At 50.5% G+C, this 20094-nt stretch overlaps 1 protein-coding gene across 2 annotated transcripts in view; it reads left to right on the top strand.

Moving 5' to 3' along the window:
- The window catches only part of Ninl (ninein like), a 57756-nt gene that overhangs the window by 20219 nt on the left and 17443 nt on the right, over window positions 1–20094 (top strand). For both annotated transcript variants that reach the window (XM_050132074.1, XM_050132073.1), the window contains exons 4-13: window positions 4600–4775; window positions 6093–6159; window positions 7465–7655; window positions 8354–8506; window positions 12281–12445; window positions 13035–13171; window positions 13840–13980; window positions 17281–17455; window positions 18748–18858; window positions 18985–19065. In XM_050132074.1, coding sequence (XP_049988031.1) covers window positions 4600–4775; window positions 6093–6159; window positions 7465–7655; window positions 8354–8506; window positions 12281–12445; window positions 13035–13171; window positions 13840–13980; window positions 17281–17455; window positions 18748–18858; window positions 18985–19065 — 1397 coding nt within the window. The remainder of the gene's footprint in view (window positions 1–4599; window positions 4776–6092; window positions 6160–7464; window positions 7656–8353; window positions 8507–12280; window positions 12446–13034; window positions 13172–13839; window positions 13981–17280; window positions 17456–18747; window positions 18859–18984; window positions 19066–20094) is intronic.

The raw sequence follows: 20094 nt of genomic DNA, 5'->3' as shown, positions 1-20094 counted from the left end.
TGTTCTAAAGTCTAGCCTCTCTCTCTGTCACCGTCAAGTCGTGTGGACTTGAGCAAAATACCTGGAGTTTCCTCTTCTGTGACTGTCATAGGCTGTAACGTGTATTCCCGGTAGGGGCCACTGACAAGTGAGCTGAGGGGTGTGGAGCAGGGAGAGGTGGAGCCCCAGGGCTCTGAGGTACCAAGCACATAGCCTGACCTTCTGTTCTGGACCATAGCATCTGCAGTCATAGCCAGTGGTGTTACAGTGTGCTAACACGGCTAACAGGAGTCCCATTGCAGAAATACTTGTGGGGCAGGAACGTACTAGTAAGTACTACTGTATCGTGGCAGGAAGCCACCAGGCTCAGGGCCTTGGTTGTGAGGTCCAAGAACAGTGGGCCTGGTGGGACGGAGCTGGAGGCAGGTCTGTTTAGGGACATGAGGACTGTATCAGGTGGACAGTGGTGATTTCAGGGCTCGCTGAACAACTATCCCCTCTGGTACGCTGAATGGCCATGTAGCAGGGTAAAGGGCCCTGGTCAGGAGCAGAGGCATGTAGGTGTGAAAGTCACAGGGACTGGTGCGGGGCCGTGAGCCCCACGAGTATTTTATATCCATTTCTTCCCTCTTAGAAGTTCCATGTCCGAGAGGACATTTATTCCTGACCTGTCGTTAGTACCTGGTGACTTGGGTTTGTGTCCCTGCTGTCCACCATCTCTGAGCCCTGTGCATACAGAACACTGTGCTTCTTGCTCTGGATGACACCATCAGTCCCTTTGTCACCTCCTCTCTGATTGCAGAGGCTCCGGGCATAGGCCACAGAGCCCTGCCTGGGGTCTGTGTCAGCCCCACACTGCGTGCACAAGTGTTTGTCTCAGACCTTTCTCTCCAAACATGTGAAGAGGGCTTGTATTCTTTCCTGATCCAGAGTTTGGATGGTAACTGGGATGTCAGAATGTCACTTTGGAAAGTGAGACCCAGCCCCTATGTTGGACCAAAGATAAAAGGTACCCTAATTCCTGCCATGTGACCTCCTGCCATGTGACACTTCACAGCTTGAAACTCTCTGGAGCAAGCCCTGTTTTCCCCAAGAAGAGAGCCACTTTGATCTGCATTTCTTCCCCGCCAGTACCAGTTCTTTTTCTTCCTTTTGATAGAATTTGAGCTTTTCTCAACGAAGCAGCTCCATGCCTTTCCTGAAACACTGCCCATCTCTGTTGTGTGACCTCTAGATTAGTGGGGTTATCACAGGAGCCTGGATGATTCCCCCAACCCCCACCAGCCTCTTTCCCCAAGCTGCTGCTCAGGGCTGATATAGCCTTGAACTTCAAGTCTTGTAAACCTTGTGTCTTCCTGAGCTTCCTCAGTCTGATAAGCTTTGGCAGTCTTGTGAACCTCCCTCCTCCCTGGAGGAAGGAGTGTTTCAACTTGGAGGAACTAGCTATACAGCAGTCTGGAAGAGCCACCCTGTACTTCTGTTCTCCCGTTCTTTTGTTAAAGGCCATTGGTGATCACGTAACTAAATGCACTTGACTTTCCAACTCTGTTGTACTGTCTCAGTAGTCTGTACTCTTAATAATGGCACATAGGTATGCTGAGTTCTGGCCAGGCAGTGAGGCTCCTGCAGGATCCTATGGATGAATATGGAGTTGGTGTTATAATGGACTGGTGGGATATGCTGGATCCGGGTGACTTACTCTGCTCCACCTCATGGGAGAGCGCCAAGGCTGCTATAGGCATTGGACACTGCCCCGTGGTTGTTACCATTGCTCTGCCGTTGTTGCTTCTGTGCTGAAGAGCCCGATGGTACCCTTTCCTGAGTAGTGCTTCTGCCTGTGGAGGGTGAGTTCTCCTCGGGCTGCTCGGGTGGGCTGCTCGGGTGAGATCCGTAGGACTGTTGCGAGAGGAGCATGTGTTTTCCTCCATGGTTCCCGGCTATGAGGGAAGTGCCCCTGTCTGCGGATGAAGATGGAGAGTAACTGCAGTATGCGGTCTGTGTGGAGCCTGACTATGTACAACAGAGATAGGAACGGGGCCGGCGGACACGAGGAAGCCGGGAAGAGGAGAAGCATAGCAAGTTACACCGTTTTCAGATGTGCCTGACTAACTCCAGGGTGGGGCTGTAGCCATGGCCTGGTGGCTGGAGTCTCTTCTGTGGCAGGCCTCCTGGTGGGGAGGACGAGCGTGGGCATCTTCTTAGGTTGCCCAGGTGTCGTGTGCTTTCCACAGCACACGATAGGGGTTTCATCTTAGTTCTACCAGAAGGTGCTTCCCCAAAAGACAGGAAGGAGAACTATACCCAGCCACACCTTGCCTACAAATGAAAGCCAGTCAACGATGAGAGGCTTTGTCCTGTGATTACTCCTTCTTGAGAGCCAAGTAACCAGATTTCTTAAGGGAAAACAGGAGTAGCTTCATAGGGTGGAAGAGGTCCCAAGGGAAGGAAACTGCAGATACATGTTGTAGGGGCTTTTAATAATATGGCAGAAACTGGACAAAGACTGAGGTAGTTTCAGTTGAGATGTTTAATGCTTTCCCAGGTAGGAGGGTGGTCACTTGTTAGCTGTTAACCTTGACTTCTGCTGGCTGCTAGCCCTGCCCGAAACTCTGACTATTGACCTTGCAAGTGTTGCTGCTCTCTAGCCTTGGTTGGCATTTTGCTGGCTGCCAACTAAACTGTACTGCCTTTGTTCTTCTGTTTACGTGACTAAAAGCTCTTTAGTGGGGCTTAAAGACACTGAGACAGATTATTGAAGATATTGAAGTTCATTAAAAGAGTTATTGACACCACAGATAGACAATAGCATTGCAGGGCCTCTGAGGGGAGTCGAGGCTCCAGGACCAGAAAGAGCATGCGTGGACTCTGAAACAGTATCCACAGCCCTCGAAGAAGTGTGAGTGACATGCTTAAGTTTTACCTCGTGTCCCTCCTCCCTCCTCCCCATCCCCGCTTTTTTTATTCTCTCTGCCTATGGGGAGTTGATTGTGGACTCAGGTCATTTTCTCATATATTCTTTTGATTTCTTTCTGTGGGATGGATGTTTTTCCTTCTTCTCAACATGCCCCATGACCTCTGTCCCTTCAAGGACCCTGTCTTAGAGCAGTTACTAGTGACACTCACGATGACTCTCTGGTGTCCTGAAGAAACAAACCCTGTGTGTGTTCAGACACCTTGAATGCTACACTGTCGCTCCCCGTTCAGCAGATCCAGAGCAGAACTCAGCATTGGCCCCACTAAATCTTGTTCACCCCCAGTTACCGTGTGCCTTCAGGTCACCCAGATTCCTCAGATGGCCCAAGGGCCGACAGGTAGTGACCATCAGCACAGAGGAAAGAGTCCAGATGGTTTTTTTTGGTCTTATGAAGCTGCCCTCTCTTTGGTAAAACCTGAGTCACGTGTGCTGTGAAGGACTTCTCAACATCCTAGCCAGGCCTGGCCTCAGTGGGCTCATCCAGGTCTCCTTAGGGTTCTCCTTCAGAGTTCTGATCCTGAATTCTTCCTCTGAATCCACATCCCATGACTGCTTCTCTTGTTTCTCTCCCTGTGCTCTCTTCACGTGTGCTCAGTTAGGTTGTGTAGATATGCCCATCGGATGAAGAAAGAAGGAGCCACAAGAAAGTGTAAGGCTTGGCGTATTCCCTTCAGTCCATGCTGCTTCTGCTGCGGGCCTTCAGGCTGCACAGGACTGCAGAGTTGGTCTTGTTCTGTTGCCCATGCCTGCCTGTAGAGCGAGCTCTTCTAGCCCTAAGGACTTGAGATCCTAAAGCAGCCTAGCAAGAGTGGGGATTTTCTAAAGAGACACATGTGCCCCTCACTCGGGCTGTCGTGACCTTTGGAGCAAAACGCTAAGGGAGTTGGGACTTCCCTCAGAAATCTCATACTGAGGGAAGGAAGTTGCTGAATCCTGGTATGAGTTGTGTGTGGATGTGTCTTGTCTCTAGGAAAGCAGAAGGAGTCCACACGTGTTGGCAGGTTTTCAGACCGCCTTGCAGGAGAGACTGGAGTCAAGACAGTGGTGGATCACTGATAGGCAGAACCATACCTTGATCAGGGCGCCAAATTATATATATCTCTTGCCTTCTAATTAAACCGTAACCTCGAGGCAGGACCCTGCAGATAGACTCAAGGGGGGCATTGGGTCTCTTTATCCCTTTTCTTAATGTGACCACATTGAGTACACCTGCTTTTATTGTTAATTTGGCTCTTCTAATTGACTTACTGTGACGGTGGCTGAGCCTGGCTTGTTGGGGCACAGTCTGTGGCCCTGAGTCTAGTACACTAAGGAAGGAGTTCTGGAAAATACCCTCAGTTCTCTAGCTATGTGTTCTTGGACTGTTGGTGTTTCCCCAAAATATGCTCAAGAGAAAGTAAAGAGCACCCGGTGTTTAGTAGGAGTCCCCCGTGCCCTATCTGGCATTCCTAGTTTTGCTTCAAGTAATAGGACAGCCACTGTTGATCAGTGTCCTTGCTTCCCCAGGTGAACGTGCTCGACAGTGTGTCTGTGAGCCATACTGGTGCTCTGACCTGTAGCTTCTAAGAAAGGGTCTTGTTGGCATGCAGGCCCAGCATCCTGCTTCACAGCCATCCCCTCTGCCCTGTCTCCTTTTCTCTTTCCAGCTACTTCCTGTGCTGTCCCTCCAAAGTACATGAGTGGCTCTAAGTGGTATGGCCGTCGGAGCCGACCTGAGCTTTGTGACCCTGCCACTGCAACCAAATATGGATCAGAACAGCAGCAGGCCAAGGGTAGTGTGAAGTCACCTCTGAGGCGGTCTGCATCCCTAGAAAGTGTGGAGGTAAGTCAGCCCACCTTCCCCACCCAGGCTGCCCAGCATTAGGGCAGTGATTGTCAATTTGTCACCGTCCGTACACATGGTCCTGGAGGATGCAGGCAGGGGACCAAGTTCTTGGGCCTTGAGATGTCAGCAGCCTGGGTATGCATGGCAGCTGAGCTTCATTTGAAACTCTCTTATCTGGGGCAGTCCTGGTCCCAGGCCACTGTCCTTCAGATTTGGAGCAGTGGGAACTTTGTGATGACTTTTACTTCTCTTTCGTGGCTCACCAGCCACTCCTTCCTCTCACTGTGGGAAGTTCAAGTTAGGGTGTCCCAACCGAGGAACATTACATGCCAAGGAATGGAAAAAGAAGCCTTTGGTGAGCCTCCAGGTTAGGAATGAATGTGGGAGTTTGGAATCTATAGTGCAGGATATACCAGGGTCCACACATGCTGACACTTCCCCCGCCCTTGAGCCTTTCGCTGCTAACAGTGGAGCCTTGCCTGCTTCACGTAAAGCAGTCTGTGCACTGGGCAGGCGAGGTGAACACACTTCCGAGCTGGTGACTCTCCACCTTCATTGTGGTCCTTCATCTCTGACTCAGAGTGCAGACGCAGAGAACACTGTTGTCAGCCGAGTTGAACGGAAGCAAGTGTTTATCGCCACCTTGGGTTCTGACCTCCGAGAGTTAGGGCAGCTTTAAAGGGGCAGCGCTTTGGTCGCCCAGGTGTTCATTCGGGAACCAGAGGGTCACAGAGCACTTGCTCAGAAACGGGCTTTAGCTCCGGTCTGCTGGTGTGGTGAGGCTTTCACTAAAATCACACATTCTTGCTGGCCCTGTCTTCCAGGCCGAGGTGTCAGTGCTTACTATGGACTGTATTGTCCCCAGAGCCCCTAAAGGGTCAGTGGCTAGTCCTTGTTTTCTGAACTAGTAGGGATGATAAAGGATTGTGCACACGGCCACGATACCGCAGTTTTGGTTGTACGTGTCCCATGAGTGGGGTGTTGTACAGTTCCTGTCAAATGCTTCTGTGGGATACAGGAGCTTTTTGTGTTTTCAGTGTGACCTGCTGGTAGTTTATGCTAAGGAGCCCAAGTATGCAGAACAAGACACGTGCCCAAACTCACACCTGAACTTTTTGCTCTTAAGAGGGCGTAGTCTTCTTCATAACACACAAAGCTCGCTTAGTGGGACCCCAACCTGTTAACATCAACCTAAGGGTTCCATCCCAGAGCCTATCTCCAGTGGCCCCTCCCACCCCGCTCTCCTTTGTGCTTTCCCATGGTTCACCCACTGCGCCACCCACTGGATACTCACACTCTTTCCTTCTTCCGCAGAGCCTCAAGTCAGATGAAGATGCTGAGAGTGCTAAGGAGCCTCAGAATGAATTGTTTGAAGCACAAGGTAACCTGTGGCTTTATGGCTCATGCTGTGTCTGCTTAGAGCTCTGAGAGCCACCGTTGGACAGGGCAGTGTCTGGAGACCTACGTGTTTCATGTATGTGACCCTCATAGGTTTCTTCTCCAGAAGTGATTAGAATGTTGGTGTCACAGCCATGAGACCGTCACTCGGTCTTTGGTTTTCCCTGTGACCAGTTCCTGAGATAGAGGCTTCTGGCTGAGGTTGCAGGGTCCTGCCGCTCTGATTCATGACCTGTGGGTTCCAGGTATTGCCCAGGAGTCTCAGACCAAAGGGCTTTGCTTGGCCTGCTTGCAGGTTCTCATGCTGTGAGGGGGTCGCCTCAGGCCCTACCAGGGTTTGAGTTGTCCCCCAGCAGAGAGTAGCATGTGTTTCTGTTCTGGAAGAGCCTCACACAGCCACCAGATTCCCACAGTTGGAGCAAATCAGTTTCAGGAGAGTGTGACTGGCCCAGGGGCTCTTGGCTGTTGGAGCTGCTGTGGTCTGTGTGTGATACTGAGCTCCAGACAGTCCCTGGGTGCACAGGCATGAACCGGATGGACCTTTCTGGGATGGCGGTTGTATTACATATTCCTGGGGGTATAGAAATTCACAAAAAGGGGGCTGGAGAGATGGCTCAGAGGTTAAGAGCACTGGCTGCTCTTTCAGAGGTCCTGAGTTTAAATCCCAGCAACCACGTGGTGGCTCACAACCATCTATGAGACCTGGAGCCTTCTTCTGGTGGGCAGGCCCGTGGCAAACGATTCCAAAGCAAGAAGAAAATGTAGGGGGCTGCAGAGATGGCTCAGTAGTTAAGAACAATGGCTGCTTTTCCAGAAGACCCAGGTTTAATTCCCAGCATCCACATGGCAGCTCACAACTGTCTGTAATTCCAGTGCCCTCATACAGACATACATGCAGTCAAAACCCCAATGCATATGCAATAAATAAATCATTAAGTCAAAAGACAACGTATGATTAACTGCCATCATCAGTGGTGCTTGCGGAAGTGATGAAAGGAGCTTGCTAGCATGGGGGTGACGTCTGTTCCTGGCCACTGTGCAAGCCCTGAGGAGCTGGCCGAGGGACTGCCCAGGCTTTTCTGAGCCTTTCAATGGGCTGGAAGCAATCTGAGCACCTCTCACTTTGTACGACCTGTCTTCTGTCTACCTCTCCTTGGAGGACAGTGGCTTTTATGTTACTTGTTTAGTTGTGAAAGTAACTAATTCCCATCAGGCTAAGTATTCCATTTGGTTTCTTTGTTATTGGGTGTATTTATCAGTGTTTAACTGTGACCCTCCCTTGCTTCAGGCCAGCTGCAATCCTGGGGTTGTGAGGTCTTCGGGACACCCCAGAAATCCTGTAGCCCCTCCTTCGACACTCCTGAGAACCAGGTCCAGAGCATCTGGCATGAGCTTGGGGTTGGCAGCAGTGGTCACTTGAACGAGCAGGAACTGGCTTTGGTCTGCCAAAGCATCGGGCTCCACGGGCTTGAGAAACAGGTGAAGGCCTGAAGCCGCCCCAGTGACTTGGTCTTTGTAGAGGGCACATTTAGTGCTGGGTCTGGAAAAGCAGCTCACCTCCAGACAGCTGTTTGCTTCTGTGCTTAGTAACCTCAAATCTTTTATGGCTCCCAGGGTTGTTGGCCATAGGTTTGAGATTCCTTTAAGAGTCCATTTCCCCCACACAATCCATCCTCACAACCTTATGGCTGCCCTCAAGGGTCTCAGCTGCTTCTAAAACCCTCACTCTGGGCTTCTACCCAGAACAAATACCCTTCCTTCTTCTTCTGCCCAGCCCAGCATAGTGCCTTTGACCTGGCTACACCCCCGGTATGTGCACCATCCTTCTGGGAAGGCTTGTGCAGGAAGTTGGTGGTGGGGATAGCATAGGTCCCTTCTGTCATTCATTGTTCCTACCCTGGATCCATGATGGCCCATGAACTATAAGGCTCAGGCTGGGTTTCCAGCAAAGTACTGTCCCTAGTGGACACTTGAGAATCTGTAGAGTTAGGACATTCAGATGCTGCCCACTCCCTTCTGACAAGGCCACATAGGGTTCAGACCAGCTGAGCAGCCTTCGTAAAGCAGCTAGACAGTTTAGTTTGGGATAAGCCAAGTGCCCTTGTTGGGTTCTTAGAGCGAGAAGGACAGAGCAAGGCGACTCTCCAGGCCTGAAGGGTGGCGGCTTTTTTGTCTAGGAACTTGAAGAATTGTTCAGCAAACTGGATCAAGATGGAGATGGCAGAGTGAGTCTTGCGGAGTTTCAGCTTGGCCTGTTCGGGCATGAGCCTCCTTCGCTTCCAGAAGCTTCCAGTCTGGTCAAACCAAACAGGCCTTGGTCTCATTATCAGGTAAAAGGGGAGAATTAAATTCCAGCACCAGCAGTACTTGGTAATGGCCCTTGATCCGGTGAGGGTGCTGGTTGGTGGTGGTGCCAGTGTCACGGCCCCGAGCCCAGAAGCTGCGTAAGCGTGTTCACACACCTGTGCATGTGCAGCGCTCCTGGACCTCAAGCTCATCGGGTGGTGAGCATTCCTGACGGCATAGTTCACCTTCTCTGGGCTCTGTGATCATCTGTAACATGGGGACAATCCGAGCATCAACCTCAGGATGTTCCGGAGAATAGTGCACTGTGAGGAACGTGGCAGCTCCTCAGCATGGCCTCTCAGCGTGCAACTGAGCGGTGTTTTTCAGTGAGACAACCATCTCCCTGTCCTGTTACACACTGAGGATGGGTTGGAAAGTAGTATAGCTTGTCTGGGATTCTTCCTCTGTATGGATTGAGGTTTTTCTGACCTGACGTCCTGAATTTTACTTTTCTCAGAGGCTACTGGCCCAACACTTATTTATTAGCACCAAGACATAGTACACTAGCTCTGGGGACAGGCCTTGGTATGGGTAGGTGAATTTGGGAATCTCAGTTTTTAACTAAAATCACTGGAGAGAGGCAAAGAAGCTCAGGGCAAGCACTGCAAGATGGCATCAGCCCTTAAAGTCAGAAATACCAGGGGCTGGTTGTGGGTCCATGGTGAAATTCTTGCCCAGCATGTGCCATTCCAGCTCTCAGCACTACATATAAACACAAAAACCAAGACTGAAAGCCTGAAGGTGAGGCTTCCCGAGCCATACTCAGTGTTGGTTCAGCTGGATCCCCCTCTGAGTGAGGCCACGTTTCCTGTGCTTTGATATCATTGGCACCTGTTATGAAATGGGATCTCAGAGTCTGAACCACCTTCTAGAAGGCCCAGCAGCTACCTGTACACCCAAGGCTAGCATATAAGGAGGACTATGTGTCCCATGTACGTCCCAGAAGTTGCCTCTTCATCTGGCAGAGTCTCACCTTTGGCAGCGGTCATGGTCTAGAGGTTGCAGCTCCTCTCCATGTACCTTATTTCTTTTCCTTTCCTGCACACAGTAAGTTGCTCCCATGTTCCTGGCACTATGGATATTGGACCAACTTCCCATCTTGTTTTCTCTGCTCACAAACTACCTGCATACCACTGTACAACACAGGCATTCCTCTGCATGCATCCATACCTGCTGTACAACACAGGCATTCCGCTGAATGCATCCATACCTGCTGTACAACACAGGCATTCCTCTGCATGCATCCATACCTGCTGTACAACACAGGCATTCCGCTGCATGCATCCATACCTGCTGTACTGTGCTCACTGTGCATACATCATCTGTCCATGCACAGTTCATTGAGTACACACATATCCACCATGCATGCATTCCTGCTTAGACATGGCACCCCCATTTTATGCATAGATCTGCCATGTACTCACAATGTAAATGATCACCAGTTGTACACATATATGTCCACTATACACTCATCGACTATATACACACATTTTCTGTATGTGTACACCCGCTCTGGACCTGTGCACATCCATAGTACATTTGAACTTTCTGAAGACACATGTGAATCCACTGTATGTGTGTATGTGCTGTAGACCTGTGTGCATCTACTCTACCTGTATGTAGATGTGTTTAGGCTCTGTACATGTCTCACGCAGCATAGAGACATTCAGTGCACCAGACCTACACATCCACTGTGTGTGTTGAACCTGCTGGGGGAACATTCACATCTATGGTACATGCGTACCCACTGAACATGAGTCTTGTCTCTGCACCACCTACTGTTGACCTCTGCACATTAGTATATATCTGTATCTACTGGTAACTCCATACCTTCTGTATGCACACATCTGCTGCAGGCATGCACAGGTTCTGTATATGCCCATCCACTGTAGACACATGCACAGGTTCTATATGTGCATCCAGTGTAGACTTGTGCACATCCATTGTTCTTGTGACCCATGTACAAACACATCTTATATACACTCCTACTGTAAGCACACGTGCAGGCTCTGTACATACATAGCCACTGTGAACAGTTGCTCATTCACTGCATATGCACCCACTGTATACACAGATCTTCTGTTTATCAAGTGTAGATATGTGCCTGCTGTAGACACATCCATAAGCATAGCAGATATTTACTGTATGTATAAACCTACTGTGCATTTGCATGCATGGCACATATCCATGCCTACTCATAATATATACATGAATATATGTAAACATTAACATAAGCCTATATTCATTGTACGTAGTGCATATGTACACACACACACTGCTCTAGCATATTATGGCACATGCTGCCAAGGTGGAGAGAGGGCAGATTCTGACTTTAGTTTGTAGAACACTAAATTCCTGCCCTGCTTATGTCTCTTGATTTAGAATGTCTGCCTCCTACTTTGGGCAGCATTCAGGACTCCAAGGGTTTCAGCAGAGTGACCTGTTTGACTGCAGGGTTGAGCATACCATGTCCTGTGTGGGCTCTGCTGGCTTTATGTAGATGTGTTGGCTCCAGAGAGATCCACATCAGTCCTGTATCCTCCTGGAACACAGAGCAGTTCCTCGGTGCATTTGGGTATCAGAGCTTATGCACAGGTGGTCATCACTAGGCATGGTAGAGATGTTGTTTTCTTTTGCAAATGGGGCAATATGTTTCGTAGGGTTGTAAGACAGCCACACAGGTCAGGAAGAACTCTCCCTGGGTGTGCAGGAGAGGCAGGGCCCGGTGAAAGAGCAGGTGTACGGGGCGAGAAAACTGCCAGCAAGCTCTGCCCAGGTGCTGCACATTGATGCAACATCTTCAGGCTGGTCTGGGGGAGTTGTCAAAGCCAAGTCCAAGAAAGGAGCAAACCAGGATGGGGCAAAGACGGGATGGTAAGTGTTGGAGAACTTATTTCAGCACAAGAATGTTGAAAAGAAAAAGGAGATGTAGGCACTGGAGGTGACGAGGAGAGTTCACAGCAGCCCATCAAAATCATGCAGGGTATGGGGTGTGGTCCTGGGTCCAGCGGGTGCCCTGAGTTCCCGACCACAGGCCTAGAATAAAGGAAGCACTGCCTGCCTCACTCCCAAGGTCTCTTACAGCTGAGAGTGGTGGGGAAGAACCCCAGGTGGAACAGGAGAGGGTGGGAAGTCATTCTTGCCCTTGGGTTCAGGTAGTAGAGAAGCCTTGCGGGCAGCTTTCCCTCTGGGAGACAACTTTACTGTCCCATAAACCTCTGTAGTACCGCCTAGTGCTGGCCTGTGGGTCTTAGTTCTGGGAAATGTGGGGTTCTGCTTGAGCTGCTGTTCTGCCTTCTTTCTGGGCCTGTCTGTAATTTCCTTTCTCAGTCTGGGTTTTCCTGGCATGTACTTTCTTAACATAGGAAGAAATGGCCAGATTCCTTTGTTGGCCTTCTGTACATGATGTGTTGGCCAGAGCTGACTCAGGCCTAACAGGTATGAGGTGCTAATGATAGATAAAAGCAGGTACCCAGGGATCCTTGCAAGGCCAGGGGCTGGGGCCTAAGGACTGGGTGCAGTCCCTCTTCTATCCCCTGTAGAACCGTGTGATCCGAGGTAGATCCCGGGCTATGGTATGCTTCTTCCCAAGGAAGGGGGGTTGGTTCATTGTGGGTATGCGTTCTCTTGTTTTAAGCCTGACTGAGAAGACAGGATACTGAACACAGGCTGGCAAGGTGAGTTGTGTGTTATAGGGCACAGACACTACAGCCTCAAGACACCCGAGTACTCAGAGCATCTTCCTTCCTGATGTGCAGGAGGAGAACGGCTGCCCTACAGCCACGACCTCGTCCCTCGTGTCCGTGTGCTCAGGCCTGCGCCTCTTCTCCAGTGTTGACGATGGCAGTGGCTTTGCCTTTCCAGAACAAGTCATCTCCTCATGGGCCCAGGAGGGCATTCAGAATGGCAGGGAGATCTTACAGGTTTGCCATGCACTGCTTGTGGTGTCCAGAACCCTGGGGCTGAGCAAAGGGCATGAGAGGCCATGTGTTCACAGAGAATAAATGCAGGAGAGCATGTGCTGGGTACTGATGAACCCCTGCCCCGTGCAGGGGAACCCCAAAGGGAACATTTTCAATCAGGTTTTGCAAAGAAAATGTAGGAAAATTTAATTCAGAAAGTAAAAGTACAGAGAAAACAGTCTGGAACTTGGTCTCAAAGGGGAAGGGACTCATTCTCAGTTCATGTGATGTGCTGAGGTGAGATGCTCCTTACTGCATCTTACACTTGTTTAGGTAGAAGGAAGAATTCTGTCCATCTTGGGGTTGTACCCACCTATGAAATGGTGTCTTAGGGACCACAGCATGATGGGGAAGCCCATTGTTGACAGCCCAGTTGAGTTACTGGGGTTGAGGAGACCCCAAGAACCAGAGACACTTGTAAAGAGGGAAGAGGCAGGTGCTGGCTGTAGTTGCCACTGTGGGTATGGGCCCCTGAGCTGCCACAGATTAACAGAGTACATTTGGAGAAGCTCCTCACTGCCCTCTGCCTTCTGGGGCTTGCTGATTCCAGAGCCTGGACTTCAGTGTGGATGAGAAGGTGAACCTCTTGGAGCTGACCTGGGCCCTTGACAATGAACTCCTGACAGTTGATGGTGTCATCCAGCAGGCAGCCCTGGCCTGCTACCGCCAAGAACTGAGCTACCAGCAGTAAGAACCCACCAGGGAATGGGGATTAGGGTCCCGCTGGCCGGGTCCACCTCCTGGGAACTTAGGTCACACCTTCCCTGCCTCATCTGAGTTTCCTCTGGTGGCTCCCAGGCTGCCTGTTCCCTGCTCCCCTGCCCTAGTAACCAGAGCTCAGATGTACAGAGCAGAGGAGGCCTGAGGGCCCAGAGCTGTTCACTGCTGCTACTGCTTGGATTATGTGTCCCCGAAATTAAAGATCAGAGCATCCTCAAACGTGGGATACTGTTAGAAATCCATATATCCGGGACCTCAGTCAGCCACTTTTTTGATGTTTGAAGATTTGAGCTTGACCCTCATTCTGCTGATTCTGGGGCTCACTGTTGTGGAGGCAGAAACCCTGTGGGATAAGAGGGGGCTGCTTCCCGAGAGCAGCCAAGGGATTCCTGGCCAAGGCTAGCGACAGGAAAAGGAAGTCCATTTGAATGCTAACATTCCATAGGCTGGGATCTGTTTTAGCTTACCATTGAGGAAGTAATTTGCCTGACTTAACACATGCACTGGTAAACCGGCCACAACAATAGTAGAGTGCCCAGGAGGTGATTGGGGGGCAGTGAGGTCACACCCAGCTGTGAGGCTCAGGGAAGTCTGTCAGGCTGACAGCAGTGTCCCATCTGTCCTTCCCATGGCAGAGGGCAAGTGGAGCAGCTGATGCGTGAGCGGGACAAGGCGAGGCAGGACCTGGAGAAAGCTGAGAAGAGGAACCTGGACTTCGTGAGAGAGATGGACGACTGCCACTCTGCCCTGGAACAGCTCACGGAAAAGAAAATCAAGTAGGTGTGGACCCACAGGCTACAGTTCCCGGGCTGCCGCAGCAGTGAGCAACCCCACTTTGGGGGGCACCAGCCAAGGGCCAAGGATGCTGTTTGACTGGAGCCAGTGGAAGTTGGAACAACTTTGGGGAACACCTTTTCTAAAAGGGAGGGTTGCATCTGACAAGCAGTATCCTGCTTTCTGTGATGTGGGTACAGTGACCCCTGGTGTCCCCCGTGTGCCTGTAGCCGTCGGGAAAACCCTAGCTCTGTGCATGGATTTATCAGGCTCCTGCCTTAACTCGTGCCTGTATTTCAAGACGGTGAGTCATTTGGAAGAACAGCACCTGCACTGATCCATAGGGGTCAGCGAGAGAGGCGGCCGGGTGGGCCTAAAAGAAAAACACAAAGTTACCTCTTGGGTTTATTAACCAGATATTGGAGAAAACTCTGGCATGAAGACTTCTAGGGCTACAGTATGGAAGGAGCATCCCCAGCTCCACTGTGGGAGTCTTAGGCTTCCTGGCCAGCTTCAGCTACGTGCTTGAATGCCTGATGCTCTTAATCACTCAGCTCTGTGTCAGGATGTGGGCCAGAGAGTGCTGGTTGCTTTTCCCTCTTCTCCATCTTTGATTGGCACTCTGCTAGAGAGACCTGCCCAAGGCCAGAGTCCCAATCCTGCTGTGCCTAAATCCCTCACTCAGCTCTTGGACTGGTGGGGCCAGTCCAATGTATGTGTTCATTGAGTGCGCTGCTTGTATCAATGTGGCCTGCACTGCATGAGGGGAGGAAAAGGGAAGGCGCTTGGTGCTGAATGGGCGTCCACCTGCTGAGGAGTCTGTGTGTCCTGCAGTGTGTACTGCGGCATCTGAAGGCCGTGCTTCTTCACAGCAGTCCTGACAGCTGGGAATGTGGAGTCGTGTCTTCTGAAGCCTCCCACACAGGCTTGATGGGAGTTCCGGGGATTCCACGGGGATTTTCGCCCTCCTTTATTTACCTTGTATGTAGCTTTGGCACCTGAGTCCACCTGGCCAGGGGCCTATTAGGCCAGCATGGCCTCAGGGACAAGAGATGAACAACATAGGGTCAGATTGGAGCCACAGCAGCCTAGACAACACCTTGTGTAGCTGAGGACAGTGGGTTTCGGGTGCCACAGGCTCTTCAGGATGATCTCCACGCTACTGCACCAGCCCCTCCCTCCTATCAGTTTGATCGTATTCTGCTAAATGCGAGATTTAAACCACAAGCCCATTACTTCCTTCACCCGAGGTGTCCTGGCACTTTTGTAGGGCAGCCCAAAGCCAGAGGTTAAGGAAGGAGGTGAGGTTTCAGGCTGTTGTGATGTTGTCTGTGTCAACGCTGCCTAACCTAACCTCCAACACCCATCTCAATCCCATTTCAGGCAGGGAAATGGAGAGTCAGACAATCTCATAACTTGCTCACAATTACTCACGGGTGTATGCAATTGAAACCCAAGTGTTCCCTGTCCAGGTCTTACACCGTTCCCCTCTCCCTTCTTCCTGGGTCTCATGCATACTAAGCCAGTATTGTACTACAGAACTACATTCAAGCTATTTACACATACATTTTTATTTATATAATTTATATTTTATTTATATAGTTTATATTTGTATAATGAAATGAAATCTGTGTCATTTTAAGACAGTCTTACTAAGCTCCTCAAGCTGACCTCCCACTTGGAATCTTTGTCTCAGTCTCCTGAGTAGCTGTGGTTATAAGCAGTAGCCTGGGCCAACGTGCCTGGCTAGTCCTGCTGCATCTCAAAGATAGCTTATTTCTTTAGGGAGTATAAGAACCTTAGGTCTGAGGAGTGTCAAGGAGTGCAGTCTGCACAGTTGGTCAGGCGGGGTGTATTATAGGCCTCCCAGAGCGTGAGGTCTCATGCACTCCCCTTCCCCCATGGCCTGTGCCCTAGAGCTCCCATAGAGCTGCCGCTATGTAGAACAGCCCTGCCTCCCTTCCTGTAGCCAGTGCTGCCCCACACTGGCCAGCTCTGGTATGACAGGGCTGCTGTGTCCACATGGGCCCCTCCTCTCTCTGGTCTGGGGAAGGCCAGATGTGTGAGGAGGGTTGTGTGCAAGATGACATAATGGAGTTACGGATGTGCGCCTCGACGGCAGCTGTGTTTGAGAACGAGTGTTTATGTGCCAGGTTGTGGAGAGATATATGGGTGTGGATAAACTTGTGTGAGACTGTTAGCTCTGTGCAGACCTGAGAAGAGGCATGTGGATGTATGGATGTGAGTGGGTGAGTGAGCAGTGCTGCATGCTCACTCCCAGCGCCAGTGCCTTGATAGGACGGTGGTAATTTCAGCGAAGCTAGAAGTGAGGTGTGTACTTTTAAGTGTTTCCAGGCACACCTGAGCTGTGGCCTCATCTTAGGAGGGTGTGTATAAGACCCACTAAATGGTGGAGTTCGTGCACTTGACCTTCTGGTTCAGGCACATCTTCCCCTTGGCTAGGCCACTTTGGTTTATCACAGGATGGTGTTGCCATAAGAAATGGCTTCTTACGTTTCCGCTCTTGTGAGCGGTTGATGACTATGGGCTTCCCAGCCTTCCCGCAGTGCCCTGGTCCAGGCTACCACTTATCTTCACCGTGTTGGCATTTGCTACTCTAAGGACCTCCCGTCACTTCTGTGTTTTCTCAGAACTGCTCATGAAGTCTGTGTTTTCAGAGCAAAACTGTTGTTAGAGAGGAGAAAGGGCTTTGGGTATGTTTCAGAGTTAGAGTACTTACGTAGAAAAACACTGGCAGTTGGCTAAGACAGGCCGGTGCAGTCACTTGAGTTTCATTCTCTCTCCCTTGATATGTCCAATGGGTTGACATACTTTTACACTGCTCCCAAGTTTTGGGTCCAGAGTGTGTGCAGGGCTTGCTGCTAGCTGCTCCTTGTGTGTGACACTGGGAGTTAATGCTTCCTCACCAGATCCTTTCATGCTATGGGTGTGGGGAACAGTTCTCCCTCCAAGAACCATCCCCTCAGGGTCACACATCAGCCATTTACCAGCCCTGAGTTAGTGGTACTCACTGAAGAGTCTCCTCTTTAAACATTGTGTTCCGAATTGGTTTTGAAAGCAAACTGATTTTGGATATTTGTCATGTGTGCACCACCTCCCCTCAAGTCCCCTTGACTGGGTGTCACCTCCGCCAGCCCACCAATGCGCCTGTCTGTAGCATCCGCAGGTCATCTTCTGAGTAGATTGACAGGGTTCCACAGAGGGGCAGTTCCGAGGACAGGTGCCCAGGAAGGCAGAGTTACACTTCCAAGCGGGACTGTGTGTTTTGTGCTGTGTCCTAGGCACCTAGAGCAAGAGTACAGGGGAAGGCTGAGCCTCCTGCGGTCGGAGGTAGAGATGGAGCGGGAGCTGTTCTGGGAGCAAGCTCGCAGGCAGAGAGCTGCGCTGGAGCAGGATGTGGGCCGCCTCCAGACTGAAGAAACCAGTCTGCGGGAGAAACTGACCTTGGCCCTGAAGGTAGGTGGGGTGCATCCCTGGTGTAAACTGTGATGTCTTAGGGCTTCTATTGCTGTGAAGAGACACCATGACCACAGCAACTCTTATAAAGAAAAACGTTTTATTGGGGCCTGCATACACTCAGTGGTTTAGTCCATTGTCATCATGGCAGGAAACAAGGCAGCGTGCAGGCAGACACGGTGCTAGAGAAGGAGCCGAGAGTTCTACATCTTGATCTACAGGTGACAGGAAGTGAACTGTCTCACTGGGTGTGGTTGAGCATATATGAGACCACCGCCACAGTGACACACTTCCTCTAGCAAGACCACACCTCCTAGTAGTGCTACTCCCTATGGCTCACACATTCACACACGTGAGTCTGTAGGGGCCATACCCATTCAAACCGCCACAGCAGAGCAGCGTGATGCCATGTTCTCACTCAGGGTAAGAGGCTTTGGCTTTGCTTCATCCTCCTCTGTTCTAAGTCATATGAACTCCTCAAAATCAGAGTGAGTCAGTTTCCGCAGCCAGCGTGGCTGCGTCCCTAGGGTCTGGGGACACCCCTAGACACTGCCCCTTGGCCCGGGCTCACAGTCTCAAGCAGACACAGCTTTCAGGGTTTTGGTGAATGTTGATGCCTTGTACCTACCTTGCCTTGTGTCTCAAAAGCTGTCTGAGCTGTTTAGACAGCCAAACTCCAGAAGCACTGACTTGTGAGCCTTCTTGCTGTTCTGCACCCAGCTTCTTCTCCTGCCCCGATGCCTAAGGACCTCTGTGGTCTCTCCCCCTCCCACCCTGCATCCTGCAGTCCCTGCCCGTTGGGTAGGAGTATCTGGACATAACTGACATCATCCTAGTGTGATGCCGCTATCTTCCCAGCACAGCCCTTGTCTCCAGACACACACACACACACACACACACCCCGTTGTGCCTGACCTCTGAGCCATAGTGACACAACTTCAAACCCATTGTTTTAAAAAGCAGCTCAAAAATGGTGCATTACCAGGCCGTTCTTTTGTCACTCATGAACTTTCCGAACATGGGAGTGGGGTCAAGGAAAAGGGGAACCAGTGGGGAAGCAATCACCTTGGAGTTGTTGTGTGTGCCAAAGGACGTTGTGGGTTCCAACAGCACACTCTGCCTGCTTGATGCAGCGGCAGCACACACCCACATGCCCCCTGCCTTTCTCGGGTTCCTTCTGAGAAATGCTGCCAGGAACAGCCTCCAGCAAACAGAGAAGTGACGTGGACATTTGTCATTGTCTTCCTCTGTGTCCTGAACCCTGTCCACCTCACCCCACCCCCGTCTCCTAGGAAAATAGCCGGTTACAGAAGGAAATCATAGAAGTGGTGGAAAAGCTTTCAGATTCGGAGAAGCTGGTCCTGCGCCTGCAGAGTGACATCCAGTTCGTGCTGAAGGACAAGGTGAGCCTTTTTGCTATTCCAGGTTTTCAGAGAAGTGCCTGTGGGTGGTGGGTGATAGTCAGGGCATCTGTGCCTGTCTTCCCAGGGACCCTGATATGCTGATGTGTACATGTTTCTCACTTTCAGCTCGAGCCTCAGAGCATGGAGCTCCTGGCCCAAGAAGAGCAGTTCACAGCCGTCCTGAAAGAATATGAGCTCAAGTGCAGGGTGCGTGCCTTTCGGAGTCGGCTTGGGCATCTTGAGCGTCCCTGAGTCCTGCCCCTGTAGCCTTCCCTGTAGCAGTAACAGGAAGGGAGGACCAGCTCCACAGGGCCAGCATTATGGGTTCTCAAAAACTCCCCGGCTCTGACCCTGGAGGCCATGTGAGGCCTTAACCTCTCTCCCCTCCTTGGTCTACAGGTGCAGGGTGACCCACAAGTGACAGCAGGAGCATCTTTTCCAGCAAGAACTTCTTATTCAGGCCATTGTTTAGTTGTGCAGCAGATATCCCAGTGACTAGTCAAATCCCAGGACAGAAGGTGTCCCTGACTGTACTCCCAGGACGAATCTTAAAGAAGTTTTCAGTGTGAGAACAGAAAGAAGAATTAGAATTGACATAGTTCATTACTAATGATACTGAAAATACTTTTGATTTATAAAGTGATCTGTCACAACTCTTTTAGGCAGCCTTTGGTTAAGCTTAATTTACCAAAAAATTAATTTATATAAAACTTACCAGAAACATTATTTACGAAGAGAGACATATGTGTGATTAAAAACTCCTGCCCCTGAAACTAGAATATATAGTAGTGTGCTATCTCAGTGAATGCAGGAGCTGATGCAGGAGAATTGCTTGTACCCAGGAGCTAAAGGTCAGTCTTAAGCCAAGCACATGCTTGCTTATAATTCCAGGGCTTGGGAGGTGGAGGCAGCAGTATTGAGAGTTCAGGGTCATTCATCTTTGACTCCATAGCCAGTTGGAAGTTCACTTGGGCTACCTGAGACTTTGTCTCCAAAAAACAGTACCTTCCAAAACCCACAAGAAAACAAATACAAGGCAGCCTGGGAAATGTTGCAAGACCTGTCTCAAAAACAAACAACAAAATCATTAGAGCCCACAGGCCTGTTTGCTCCTTTATATCATAGGCATCAAGGAGAGTAAGTCAGTAGCTGCTGCCCAGTGTCGTGACTATTAAATTAGTAGAATTTTGCATAGGTTTTGTTTTGTGGTTTTTTGTTGTTGTTTTTTTTGTTTGT

Source organism: Alexandromys fortis, unplaced genomic scaffold (assembly GCF_014885135.2).
Source record: "Alexandromys fortis isolate MF-2015 unplaced genomic scaffold, M_Fortis_MF-2015_v1.1 scaffold_402, whole genome shotgun sequence".
NCBI lineage: Eukaryota > Metazoa > Chordata > Mammalia > Rodentia > Cricetidae > Alexandromys > Alexandromys fortis.
Note: the sequence above shows the minus strand (reverse complement) of the source record. Positions and strands in the feature narration are given on the sequence as shown.